Genomic DNA, 13,642 nt, shown 5'->3' on the forward strand with positions numbered 1-13,642 from the left:
TAAATGTGTTAATGAAATAGTCTGGATTGTTTTCAATAGCTTCCGTGTCATGTGACTCAGTGGATTCGGGGTGTGTTGGAGGGTACCATTCAGTTATTTAGAGCAGCTCACTTTTGGAGCGGTAGAGGTTACTCCGGGTACTCTGTCTGAGATGGACCGTCAGTGGATGTGTGAAAGATTATTTTTTTTGACATATTATTGAATAGAATGGTTAGCTACCTAACTAGCTTATATTTTCTTTAACTTCTAACGTTAGCTTTAACCTACAATTTCCTAATTGATTTTCATAGGCATACTGCTGCAGTCTACAGGTTATCGTGTCTCATCAGAATCTTCTGATACGTTATATTCCTCACTGATGAAGAGCTGTCACATTTACTATAGATTTCATGTCTACAAAGACCTACAGAGACACAACATTACAAAGAGACACAAGTGTGTGTCAACAGAAACTCAAAAGACTAAAAAGAGACACAAAACAACCACAGGAAAATAAACGTGTGTGTGTGTCTGTGTCTGTGTGTCTGTGTGTGTGTGTGTGTCAGGCCTGTGCTGCTGCAGCGTATCTCAGACTGCTGTAAGTTGAATGCTGAGTACCAGAGAAGTTTCCAGATGGTCAGAGACAAACTGAGAGAAAACCCTGACAACAGACAGTTTGACTTCAGGTGAGCACCGTGCAGAAGCACACGCTTTCCCCAAAATCACTCTTGAGTATAAGTTAACACCTTCAGAGTGTTCCTCTTCTCTTCAGTGAGAACTACATCTTCGGGAAGTTTGATGCTTTCTGCAGGCGTCTGGAGAAGATCGGCGACATGGCGTCTTCGCTGGAGAGCCTGGCTGCTCTGCAACACATGAAGGTGGCTCAGGCTTTTATGCATAGAGAGATAGATTTACTTCATTGATGGCGAACATGTCGATCAACACCAAATATAAATTGTATTTTTTTAAGCTCTTGTGCTTTACATTCCACAAAGTTGTGTTTCTTACATCAAACTATTTCAATCAATCAATGAAGCGATATGTTCAAGATTTTGCTAATTTAATTAATTCTAAATAAATAAAATTCCCTGTATAGGTTTACACATTCCTACAAATATACATGTATACAAATACACTGCCCGGCCAAAAAAAAGGTCCCAAGCCTGTGGGGGCAGTGCTATGATCTGGGGTTGCTGTAGCTGCTCTGGTCTAGGTTCAGCAACGTGCCCAAAGAATGAGGTCAGCTGGCTACCTGAATAATACTGAAGGACCAGGTTATTACATCAATGGATTTTTTCTTCCCTGATGGCACGGGCATGTTCCAAGATGACAATGCCAGGATCCCCTGGCGCTTGAATTGTGAAAGAGTGGTTCAGGGAGCATGAGACATCATTTTCACACATGGATTGGCCACCACAGAGTCCAGACCTGAACCCGATTGAGAATCTTTGGGATGTGCTGGAGAAGACTTTGGGCAGTGGTCCGAATCTCCCGTCATCAAAACAAGATCTTGGCGAAAAATTAATGCAAGACAGAAATAAATGTTGTGACATTGCAGAAGCTTGTGGAGACGATGCCACAGTGAATGCGTGCCGTAATCAAAGCTAAAGGCGGTCCAACCAATATTAGTGTGACCTTTTTTTTGGGCCAGGCAGTGTATTATATAATATCTTATAATTTTGCCATGCAGATATATATTATAGGAATAATAATCTATTAAAAAAGACGTATAATAAGACTGTATTACATTTAAACATTTTTGTCAGTCAAAGTTTAGCAGGTAATATATATATTTCTGCTCTGATACAGAAATAATTATTTCATTTGATTTAACCAGACAGATTGTTGATGTAGGGGGGAAATCTAAATGTTGACATTATGTTGCAGGTGGAGGGCATTGAAAAGATTTACGTTCGCTACCAGACCATCGTCTCCACAACCACGTCCAAGACCTACGACGTGCTGGACCACCGCAAGCTGGAGGTAAAATGATAAATTATGATAAAAATGCAATACATAAATACAATACACTCTTTTTGCAAGAAATAGATAATGGTTAAACTGCACACAGTGTTGTAAAGTAACTAAGTAGATGTACTGTACTGCACTTAAGTTCAATTTTATGCTACTGTGTACTTTTACTCCTCTACATTTAATACTACCTTTAGTTACTTTACAGATTAGGATTAATGATGGTAAATATAATCAGCCCTTAAATCAGACTTTAGTTCACCTGGAGTAAATTCAGCAGCTACCCTGCAGTATACAGAGCCATTCAAACTAGCTGCACCTTTACCACACTGCAAAAACTGAAATCTAAGTAAGAAGAAATATCTTAGATCAAGGGATATATGCTTATTTTTTGTCCGATAAGATAGTTCTTCTTAGTAAGCAGTTTTTATGTTAGACTGTTTCACTGGTTTTAAGTGTTTCTGTCCTTAATTATCTAAATAAGATATTACAGCTTGTAACTGAGATTTTATGACCTGTTTTGAGTAAGAACATGCTTAAAGCTAGAATATCAACAGTTACAAAGCTGTGTCATCAACACTTACAAGTATAAAACTGCTTTTTCAAAGTAATAATTTCTTATTTCAAGCATAATTAAGAAAACTAACTTTGACATAATCTAATCTCTTTACATACTTAAAACAAGCAGCCAGATCAATTGTTTTATTATCAATGAAACAATACAGTATTGTTGTGTAGTATCTATGTAATAAACTGGTACATTGACACAGAACTGTAAATTGACATTTGATCTTTAGTAAACATTTAACTTGTAACATTTAAAACAATATCCAGCAGAAATGCTTTATTGTTCATTCAGATTCACTGTATTGTATGTTTTCATCTGCAACAGATTTTCAATCATTTGTTCTCTCAAGGTCAAATGACAAGGCTATTTTAAAAGGGTCATACCATGTCTGGGGAACACACAATGAGTTAGTTTTCACTGTTGCGCAGTTCTATTACATCCCCAAGATAGTATTTTATCTGTACAAATGTTTGACCTTTGCTGCTAGTTGTGTAATAAGGGGTAAAATCCACCAGGTTTTCAGCATCGACTATTTCAGTAGCCTGCGCAAGGTGTGGGACCTCAACTTGATATGCCATGACATTTCTATCAAAGTGTACAGTTTGAAATGGTTGGTATTCTAAACAATAGAGCTTAGAATCAGCAAGATATACAGTGGTATGCAAAAGTTTGGGCACCCCTTAGGAAAACCACTGCATCAGTTTGTCACTTGCTGAGCTTTTGAAGCAGCAACTTCATTTTAACATATGTTATACCTTATGGTAACAGAAACATCTCAGTAGTGAAATAACTTTTATTGGTCAAACAGAAACATGTTTATGTGCATTCAAACAAAAATAGGCATGTGCATAAATTTGGGCACCCCTAAGAAATAATTCCATTAATATTTAGTATTGCCTCCTTTTGCTGCAATAACGGCCTGTAGACGCCTCCTGTAGCCACAGACAAGTCCCTTAAGCCTGGCAGGTGGTATTTTGGCCCATTCTTCCACACAAAACGTCTCCAGTTCAGTCAGGTTTCTTGGCCTCCGTGCATGGACAGCCTTCTTCAAATAAATCCATACATTTTCAATGATGTTAAGGTCTGGGGACTGGGATGGCCATTCCAGAACATTGTACCTGTGCTTCTGCATGAATTCCTTGGTGGATTTTGATCGGTGCTTAGGATCATTGTCCTGCTGAAAAATCCAACCCCGGCGTAGCTTCAACTTTGTGACTGACTCTAGAACATTCTTGTCAAGAATCTCCTGGTACTGTAAGGAATTCATGTGGCCCTCAACTTTAACAAGTTTTCCAGTACCTGTGCTAGCCACACAGCCCCATAACATGATAGATCCTCCACCAAATTTTACAGTGGGCAACAAGTTCTTTTCATTGAATGCAGTGTGTTTTTTTCGCCATGCATACCTGTTCATGTTATGACCAAATAACTCAATCTTGGTCTCATCTGACCACAGTATTTTGTTCCAAAATGCTTCTGGCTTGTCCAGATGTGCTTTTGCATACCTCATGCGACTCTTCTTGTGATTAACACTCAGGAAAGGCTTTTTGCACATCACCCTTCCAATGAGCTCTTCCTGGTGCAAAGTACGCTGGATTGTGGAACGGTGAACAACTACACCATCAGCAGCCAGATGTTGTTGTAGTTCTCTGGAGGTGGTCTGTGGCTTCTCTGTGACCATTTTCACCATCCTTCGCCTGTGCCTTTCCCCTATTTTTGTCGGCCTACCACATCTTTCCTTCACACGGACTGTTCCTGTGGCCTTCCATTTCACAACTACGTTTCTGACTGTGGAGACAGACAGTTTAAACCTGTCAGATAATTTTTTGTACCCTTCTCCTAATTTATAATGTTGGATTATCTTAGCTTTCAGGTCAGTGGAGAGTTGTTTTGAGGTCCCCATCTTGCCACTCCCTAAGAAAGAACCTAGGCCAGGCACAGCCAGCTATTACCTATGTTAAATAGCCTTTTTCATGATTGGTTCCACCTGTCTTTGTAATTGAAGGTCTAATGAGCTAATCAAAGCAATTTTGTGCAGCAACCTGTCAGCTATAAATCCGTACAGGTGTTGAAATGAATGCTATTTATAAGGGTGCCCAAACTTTTGCACATCCCATTTTTTGCATTTTATTTTATTATAATAAAACTATGTAATGCTACCCTAAGAATTTTGGTCTGGAAAACACTAAAACGTCTACATCTTTGTAGGAAAACAAATGTTGTTGCTGTGATCTTCTATTATAAAGGAAAAGCAAATTGTCATGAAATCTCAGAGGGGTGCCCAAACTTTTGCATACCACTGTATGTTTTTAACCAGTCCAAATTCTGGCATATTACCATGTACTACTTTGGCAAGGATCATTGATTTCTGTGTTATGTATTTATTGCCATTTATCATAAGCCACTTGACTGACACAGCATGGTTTACTTCATCATATCCTAGGAAGTCTCTCAGTTTTCCTTGTAAATACTGTAGGTCTTGAATCTCAGATACAGGTCCCATCTCTCTTTCATTTGAAAAGATTGGGTGTGACAAAGGGTCAACATTTTGGCAGCTTTCATACATTTGATTCTGACTGATCAAAGACTTGCAAATATTTTTAAAATTGACTTTCGAAACCCATTGTTTAAAGAGGCAATGTTTAGATTCAAAACGCATACACATATGTCTAACCATTGGACCCAGTGATTTAATTTGTGATGGCAAATGTATCATATAATGCTGTTTAGGTGTAATATTGCGTTCTGGGAAAAGCTCCTTCCAATGCCTCATATGATTTTCAATCAGTGACTTCAATCTACAAACAGTTGTAATGGTAAGAACAGGAGCAAAAACTATCTGCACAATCTCTAGTAGCTCATTTATTAGATGCACATATGGATTGTCCTCCAAGCTCCCAAAAAACAAATGGCAATATCCTTAGCAGGACAAGCATTTGCCCAGACGACTGTTTTAATTTACCATCAATTGACGTTAATGTACTATGTGAAATTGGGGATGGCCTATCTCTCACATCCATAGGGGAATAAGGGAAACCCAAAATAGCAGAATTCACAGAGTCCAGATCCATCACTCCTGACTGAATAAGATGGTGCAACACACCCTTGATTTCCAAAGGAGCTGTACCCTCCAGAATAACATGCATAATGTCTTGAGGAGTTTGTTGTATCATGTCAAAGGCAGGGAATTCGACTAATTTGCTCCTTCGATTTATCCCATGTTGTTCTCAAGTTGTTGCGAAGCAAGTCTGTATCTGCCTTTTCTATTTCATGGGTCTGTCTGATATGCGTCTTCAGGGTTCTTTTAGTAAATGCATCCTCGTTAAAGTGTGACTGCATGTCCTCAAAAGAACACTCGCAGTGTCTACATTTACTGTAGGCAAAGCCAACACCCTCCTTAAACCCTGCCAGTTCATGCTGTGCCAGTGTGTCACCACAGACAGAGACCATGGCACCAAAAATAGTTTTCTGTCCATTAATTGTTTGCATTGTAACACCATTGTACAATGCATCCATGTCTTCTTTGATTCTGTTTAATATTGCATCTACACCACATTTACGGAGGTCTACGGATCTAGCCATGGCAAGTAACCTAATAGAAGCAAGTTGAGACCTGTATTTTGGATTTATGTTTGCAAGGGTGTAATACACCATCAACAGTTTATTTTTTGATCCGAAGGATCCTATTGGATTACAAATCTCTATTTCATCTGTGTACAGAATAATTTGCAATGCATTTGGTTTTTCTGAAAAGAAGGGATGTGATTTTAAAAGGAAGCCATTGTGGAGATCGTATTGAAACGCAGGAGACGTTCATTAAAGTTGAGCACACGAATGCGTGTCTCGTTTAATCACACAGTCAAAGTTATAACAAAACAAGATGGCGCTGTCCTGTAAACCAACAAGCATGGGGCTCCACGTCATCGTAAACACAGATTAATTAAAGGGACCACGATCCCTTTTTACAGTTGTACTTTTAAGCATAAACCAACGGTCATACTTACAGGCATGAAACAACAGTGTGTAGAACCACACTTAAGAAGGAGGTGAATTCTGTATATTACATTCACTACACACGTCCCCCCAGAATTCACCATATAAGAAGAAAAACAAAAAAAACAGTCATCGGTGAGGTGGTCGTATTAAACGGCCACAACGGCTGTGCCGTACAGGAGGCAGAGGAGGCACTACTGCGGCAGGTGTCTCACCATGACACGGGTGTGGGGCATGCAGTGTGGGGGTTTTGGGAGGGAGGGGAGCAGGGGGTGGGGGCAGACCTGGAGGTCGCCCGCGTCTTGGGGGCTGGGCCAATTCAATGGGCCTAGCCACATCCAAATGAGCGGGTTTGAGGCGGTCAACAGAGAGTCGCTCCGGTTTGCCACCCATGTCCACCACAAAATGTTTATCCCCTGTCTCCAACACACGGAATGGACCTTCGTAGGGCGGGCGTAGCGGTCCCCTGTGGGCATCGTGGCGAATGAAAACATAATCAGCCGTCTGAAGCCCAGCGGGGATGTGCGACTGAGGGAGGCCGTGACGGGAAGTAGGGATAGGAGCGAAAAGCCTCGCATTGTCCAGTAGCGTGGCTCGCTGGAGAGTTGCAGACCAAGGGGCAGTGGTGCTAGGGACAAAATCCCCTGGAACCCGCAACGGCTGGCCATAAACAAGCTCTGCGGATGAGGACTGTAGGTCCTCCTTTGGTGCAGTTCTGATGCCCAGCATTACCCACGGGAGCTTGTCGACCCAGTTGCAGTCTTTGAGGCTGGCACGAAGAGCAGCCTTCATCGACCTATGAAATCGCTCACAGAGTCCGTTCGCCTGCGGGTGATATGCAGTAGTGCGGTGGAGTTTCACTCCTAGGCTCTGGGCAACAGCATTCCACAGCTCAGACGTAAACTGCGCGCCCCGGTCAGAGGATATGTCTGATGGAGTGCCGAAACGGGCAACCCAGGTGCCGATAAATGCACGTGTCATCTCCACAGATGCCAGCGATGTCAGTGGCACAGCCTCAGGCCAACGGGTGGTCCTGTCAACCATGGTCAACAGGTAGGTGAAACCCTGTGAGGAGGGCAGAGGGCCGACCAGATCAATGTTAACATGGTCAAACCGTCTCTCTGGCACTGGGAACAACTCTAACGGGGCTTTAGTGTGGCGGTGTACTTTGGCCCGTTGGCACTCAACACAGGTGTTAGCCCAGTCCCGAACGTCCTTCTTGAGGCCGTGCCAAACAAATTTTGCCGCAACCAGCCTCTGTGACGCTTTAGAACCAGGGTGGGAGAGACCATGGACGGCATCAAAAACTTGTCGTCGCCAAGCCATGGGAATGATTGGCCGAGGGGAGCCTGTGGAGACGTCACACAGGAGCGTGGTGCTGGTATTGCCAAAAACCACATCCTCCATCATCAGCCCAGTAGTTGAGCTCTTAAGGTGTTGCACGTCTGGGTCTGTGGTCTGGTCCGCTGCCATTCGGCTGTAATCCAAACCAAGATGGACTGCCCCTGCCACAGCCCGTGACAGGCAGTCAGCCACCTGGTTGTCCTTACCTGCAACATGCTGTAAATCCGTGGTGAACTCGGAAATGTAGCACAGATGACGTTGCTGGCGGGCGGACCACGGCTCAGCCACCTTGGCCATGGCGAAAGTCAGCGGCTTGTGGTCGACAAAAGCGGTGAAGTGTCGCCCTTCCAGCAGGGAACGAAAGTGTCTGATGGCGAGGTAGAGGCCAAGCAGCTCCCGGTCGAAGGTGCTGTACTTCCGTTCACTGGGGCGCAACTGACGGCTGAAGAAAGCAAGCGGCTGCCAGGCCCCGCCTACCCACTGCTCGTAGACGGCACCGACAGCGTAGTCTGAGGCGTCCGAGGTGATGGCGATGGAGGCTGAGGGAGAAGGATGTGCCAGCATGGCGGCGTTCGCCAGGGCTGTCTTTGTGTCAGCAAAAGCTTTGACCCTGCTTTCAGTCCAGTCTACACCGTGCTTGGGCTTACCTTTCAAGGCCTCGTGCAAGGGCCGCATGAACTGGGCGGCTCGAGGAATGAACCGGTGGTAAAAATTCACCATGCCCAGGAACTCCTGCAGGGCCTTGACAGTGAGCGGGCGTGGAAACTGTGTCACCCGCCTCCACCTTTGATGGGAGAGGGACTGCACCATCCTTGGTGACTCTGTGTCCCAGGAAATCGATGGTGGAGAGACCGAATTGGCACTTGGCGGGGTTAACAATTTGCCCATGTTGGCTGAGGCGCTCAAAAAGTGTTCTGAGGTGCGCCAGATGCTGAGCTTTGGAAGTGCTTGCTACCAGGATGTCGTTTAAGTACACAAAAAGAAAAGGCAGGTCTCGTAGGACAGAGTCCATGAGGCGTTGAAAAGATTGAGCAGCATTTTTAAGGCCGAACGGCATTCTCAAAAACTCAAACAGGCCAAATGGCGTGATAACTGCTGTTTTGGGAATGTCCAGTGAGTGTACCGGCACCTGATGATAACCCCGGACGAGGTCAACCTTGGAAAAAATCACCATACCAGCCAGGTGTGATGAAAAATCCTGTATGTTCGGGACTGGGTATCGGTCAGGTGTTGTTGCCTCATTAAGCCGCCGGTAGTCGCCACACGGGCGCCAGTCGCCACACGGGCGCCAGCCGCCACCGGGTTTGGGGACGATGTGGAGGGGTGACGCCCACGGGCTGTCGGATCGGCGGACTATGCCCAGGCGCTCCATGTTAGCAAACTCAGCCTTTGCAACGGCAAGCTTGGTCGGGTCGAGGCGCCGAGCACGGGCGTAAACGGGAGGACCAGTAGTGGCGAGATGGTGCTCCACACCATGCTTCACGGCAGACGCCGAGGAAGTGGGCTGAGTGAGGGCCGGGAAACCAGCCAGTAGACGTTGGAAGTCATCTGAGGATGAGAGCATACTAGACAGTTGTATGGAGTCAGCCCCGCTGAGCGTGCACCTATATGAACAAAACGTGACAGCGTCAATCAAACGGCGGTTCTTGACATCCACTAACAGTCCGTGTGCACACAAAAAATCGGCACCAAGGAGGGGAAAAGCAATGTTGGCTGTAACAAAATCCCAGCCAAACCGATGCCCTCCGAAACACAACTCAACATATCTCTTTCCATATGTGCGGATGGGGGTCCCATTAGCAGCTTCCATAGGGGGGCCATGGCTGTCTGTCGCAATGTCCAAACGGGATGCAGGCAGGACGCTCCTCTGTGCACCCGTGTCGCACAGGAAACGTCGTCCGGAGATGCTGTCACGGATGAAAAGCAGCCTGCCTACGCGGCCAACGCTCATGGCCACTACTGAGCGCCGGCCCTGGCGTTTCCCGACCCGCCGAAACTGCATGTAGGACGGCATTTAAGAGCCTTCGGTCCAAACTTCTCATGGTAAAAACACATACCCGAAAACTGCTGGGGGCCTGAAAACTGCTGCCGACCTGTAGACTGCTGCCGGCCTGAAAACTGCTGCCGACGAGAAGATGTTGCAGCAATGAGTGCGGAATCGTCCTGTGGCACAGGAACGACGTGCGCGGAAAGGAGCGCCGCCATGACACAGTGCCCTTGACTCGCCAGGAAAAATTTATCAGCCTCTTCAGCCAGTCTCCGACAATCAGTGATTGTGGTGTTTGCTAATGCAGCTCTGACTTGGGCAGGGGCGCAGATAGCGTGTACGTCGTGGGGGTTCTGACGTACACAGATTCGAACGACCTTCAATCCGTCCCCCTCACTTTTATTTGGAAAAAAAAATCAGCTTTCTGTCTTTGCATAAGGCGAACCTCTCAGACAATCAAAAGACTAATTTACTGCTTTGCAACAACTCACATAAAACAGTCAGATCAAAGACGGATCTTCGTTTTCAGAGATTCTAAAAGTTATCTTTCTGGCGTTGTCTCACGCCTGGTTTCCATGGTTACCCAGAACGAGTATGACAGGCATCAGTGAGACACCTCCTAATTCAGGACCCCATAACACATGCAGGATGAGGCCAGCCAAACCTAAGAAGCAGAAAACTATTGCATCGTTTTTTTTAAAAGCATCAACTGTAAGTAAACTGTGCATTACGGTATCATATCACCTTGCATTTTTTTGGTTGTCTGTTCGGAGTAATGTCGCCGTTTAAGAAAAACTGTATGGAGTAGGCCTAGAGACAGACAGTGAGAACGTAGAGGAAGAGAAGTGCCAATTTCACAAGGGGAGGGAATCAACCTTTATGCATTTATTTATTATCAGTTTAATCGGCCATTGCAACTTTCTGGAGTTGTTGGGGGTCTTTTGGAAATGTGTACTTGAATCTGTGATGGTGTATCTAATGGTGTAGGCTTAGCCTAAGTTGTTACAGGTTGAATCATGAGAAAAACGAACTTTAGAGCTAGACAAATGCCACTGTAGTGGCGCTAACGTGATCATTTTAAACTATAAACAGTAATTTTAATTACTAACACTCAGTCAGATATCATGACAGATATTAACTGAAATGGACATGGTAATATTCAATCATTTAGACTGACGCAATGTGTTCAATTTAAGGTGAATCAGTGTTGGCGTTTAGCAGATCCCCATTGAACCTCCATTGAACTTGAATGACTGAGCCTGTTAGCTTGCTATCTTACCAGACACAGTACATTATTTTTTGTCCAGAATCGAACTTTGTAGGCATTACTAACCATTATAGACAAAAGTGCACTACACAAAATTACATATATTTTATTATTTTGAAGCTTATGAAAATAAAATGCTTGTAGGCTACTATGATGCTGGTTGACACACTCATTTATACAGACAGGAAGTTTGCCTCCCATAGCAACACATTATGTTGGCATACTTATAGAATCTTACAATCTCTTGTAGAGATATGCCGTCTGGGACCAGTAGCCTCTGTGGTAGCTTGTATGTCCATGGTGCTAATGCCTTAAAGCAGTTATAATGTTTATAGTATATTAAAATGTTATCATGGTCCTGGCCTGCAGGTAGTTCCTGAAGATGGCAGTGAGAGAGGTGAAACTGAAAGTGATCCACCACTGGAGGGTAGCAGCAGTAGTAGTGCATTAGGCCTACAGCTGGAAGAGGCAGAAGGAAGAGAGGGAGAAGAGGGAGGGACAGAAGAAGGAGAGAGAGGAGGAGGGTCAGAAGAAGGATGGACAGGAGACGAGATGGCAAGGCCAGAGGCAGATGTAGGAAAGGGAGAGGAGGTTGACATGATTAGTACATATACGAAACCAAATCAACCTGACCCTAAATTTGTGAAAAAACAAGTGATGAAGGACCGTACTCTGTCATTCCAGAAAGCATGGTATGAAAAGCATCCCTGGCTGCATGTCAATCCTGGCATCGATGGTGTTCTGTGTTTTCAGTGCTCTAAATATTACAGAAGTGCAAAACCAGCTCAAGCCAAGAGCATAGACCCAGCTTTTGTAAACTCCGGCTTTAGAAACTGGAGAAAAGCCCTGGAAAGATTCTCCATCCACGAAAAATCAGCTGGTCACAAAGTGGCTGTCACAACAGCTGCATATGAAAGTAAACCTATAACCACACAATTGAGCAGTGCAGTCAGTGCGCAACAGGCAGAAAGCAGAGAAAGCCTGTTAAAAATAATAGGGGGTGTTATGCACCTGGCAAGGCAGGGGATGGCCTTTAGGGGGCATGAACATCATGAAGGCAACTTTAACCAGCTCCTGAAATACAAAGCTGAGGGGGATCCAGCTTTTACAAGATGGTTGTCTGGAAAGAGGGGAGTGCACACATCTTGGGATTGCCAAAATGAGATGTTAGATTTGATGAGTACATCAATCATCAGGGAAATTGCACACGAGATACAGTCCCTCCCAGTTTTACAGTATGCCATCATAATGGATGGGACAAGGGATATCTCAGGCGTGGAGCAGGAGGCCCTGTGTCTACGTTATGTTGACAAAGATTTGATGGTGCATGAAGAGTTCATTGGGTTGTATGAGACAACTTCAACAACAGGCGAAAATCTTGCCAAAATCATTTTGGATGTGCTGTTGAGATTAAATCTGCCAATATCGAGCCTTAGAGGTCAGGCATACGATGGTGCTTCAAATATGTCTGGCAAATATGCAGGCGCCCAAGCAGTCATCCAAAGAAGCCAGCCATTAGCACCATATATCCATTGTGGTGCACACTGTGTAAATTTAGTCACACAGCAAGCTTGCACAACCTCCCCTTTCATCAGAAATGCCCTTGACTGGATCCATGACCTTGGCACATTTTGTGGTCAGTCTGGCAAACTGAAAGACAAATTCAAAGCCATTGCCGCATCTGAAGGAGAAGGGCCAGTGCAGTCTATCAGGCCTTTATGTCCCACAAGGTGGACAGTACGCACACCTGCTATCCGTGCTGTTCTCGGGCAATATGGCACAGTGCTGCAATCACTCGATCAGATGTCTGCAAGCAATTCGGAATCTGCAAGTCGGGCAGAGGGCCTACATGTTAGGCTGCAACAAGGCAATGTTGTACTGGGGCTCATGCTGGCCTTAGATGTGATTAGGGAACTGGAATTGCTGAATACATCTCTCCAGAAAAGAACCCAGACAGTGGAGGGCATGGTCTCTGCAGTCTCTGTTGTCCAAGAGAGTTTAAGATCCAAAAGAAAGTCAGACCACTTTGAGGCAGTCTTTAAGGAAGCAGAGGACATGGTTGAGAAGCTGTCTCTAGAGCCCATTGCTCTACCTCGCACACAAAGGCCCCCTAAGAGGTATTCTGGGCCAGCACCTGCACACAGGCCTGCATCTGCTGTGGAGTTCCACAGAGTGGAGTTCTACCGAGTCCTGGACAAAGTAGACACACAACTTACCGACAGGTTTATGCAGCCTGGAATAGATGCACTTAAGGAATTGGAGGCCTTGCTGCTGACCCCCACTGCAAGCAATGTAGAGAGAGATGCCCAGAGAAATGCAGAGAAATACCCTGAGCTCCAGTGGGAAGATTTGAAAATCCAATTAGCTATGTTTAAGAACAAGTACAATTACAAAACCACTGCAGATGCTGCACAGCTCCTAAAAGCAATGCCTGTTGAAGTTCGTGCCCTTTTTGCGCAAGTTGAGACAGTGGTCCGATTGTTAATGGTTGTGCCTGCATCGTCTGCTGAGGCAGAGAGGAGTTTCAGTGGCT

General features: G+C 44.9%; 1 protein-coding gene across 1 annotated transcript in view; it reads left to right on the forward strand.

The window, feature by feature from the left end:
- Positions 1–13,642, forward strand: part of LOC134863090 (dynein axonemal heavy chain 5-like) — a 123,159-nt gene that overhangs the window by 7,276 nt on the left and 102,241 nt on the right. The window contains 3 exon segments of the mRNA XM_063881360.1: positions 546–665; positions 752–857; positions 1,867–1,962. Of these exon segments, the coding sequence (XP_063737430.1) occupies positions 546–665; positions 752–857; positions 1,867–1,962 (322 nt within the window).

This window comes from Eleginops maclovinus, chromosome 4, assembly GCF_036324505.1.
Source record: "Eleginops maclovinus isolate JMC-PN-2008 ecotype Puerto Natales chromosome 4, JC_Emac_rtc_rv5, whole genome shotgun sequence".
NCBI classification, from domain to species: Eukaryota; Metazoa; Chordata; class Actinopteri; order Perciformes; family Eleginopidae; genus Eleginops; species Eleginops maclovinus.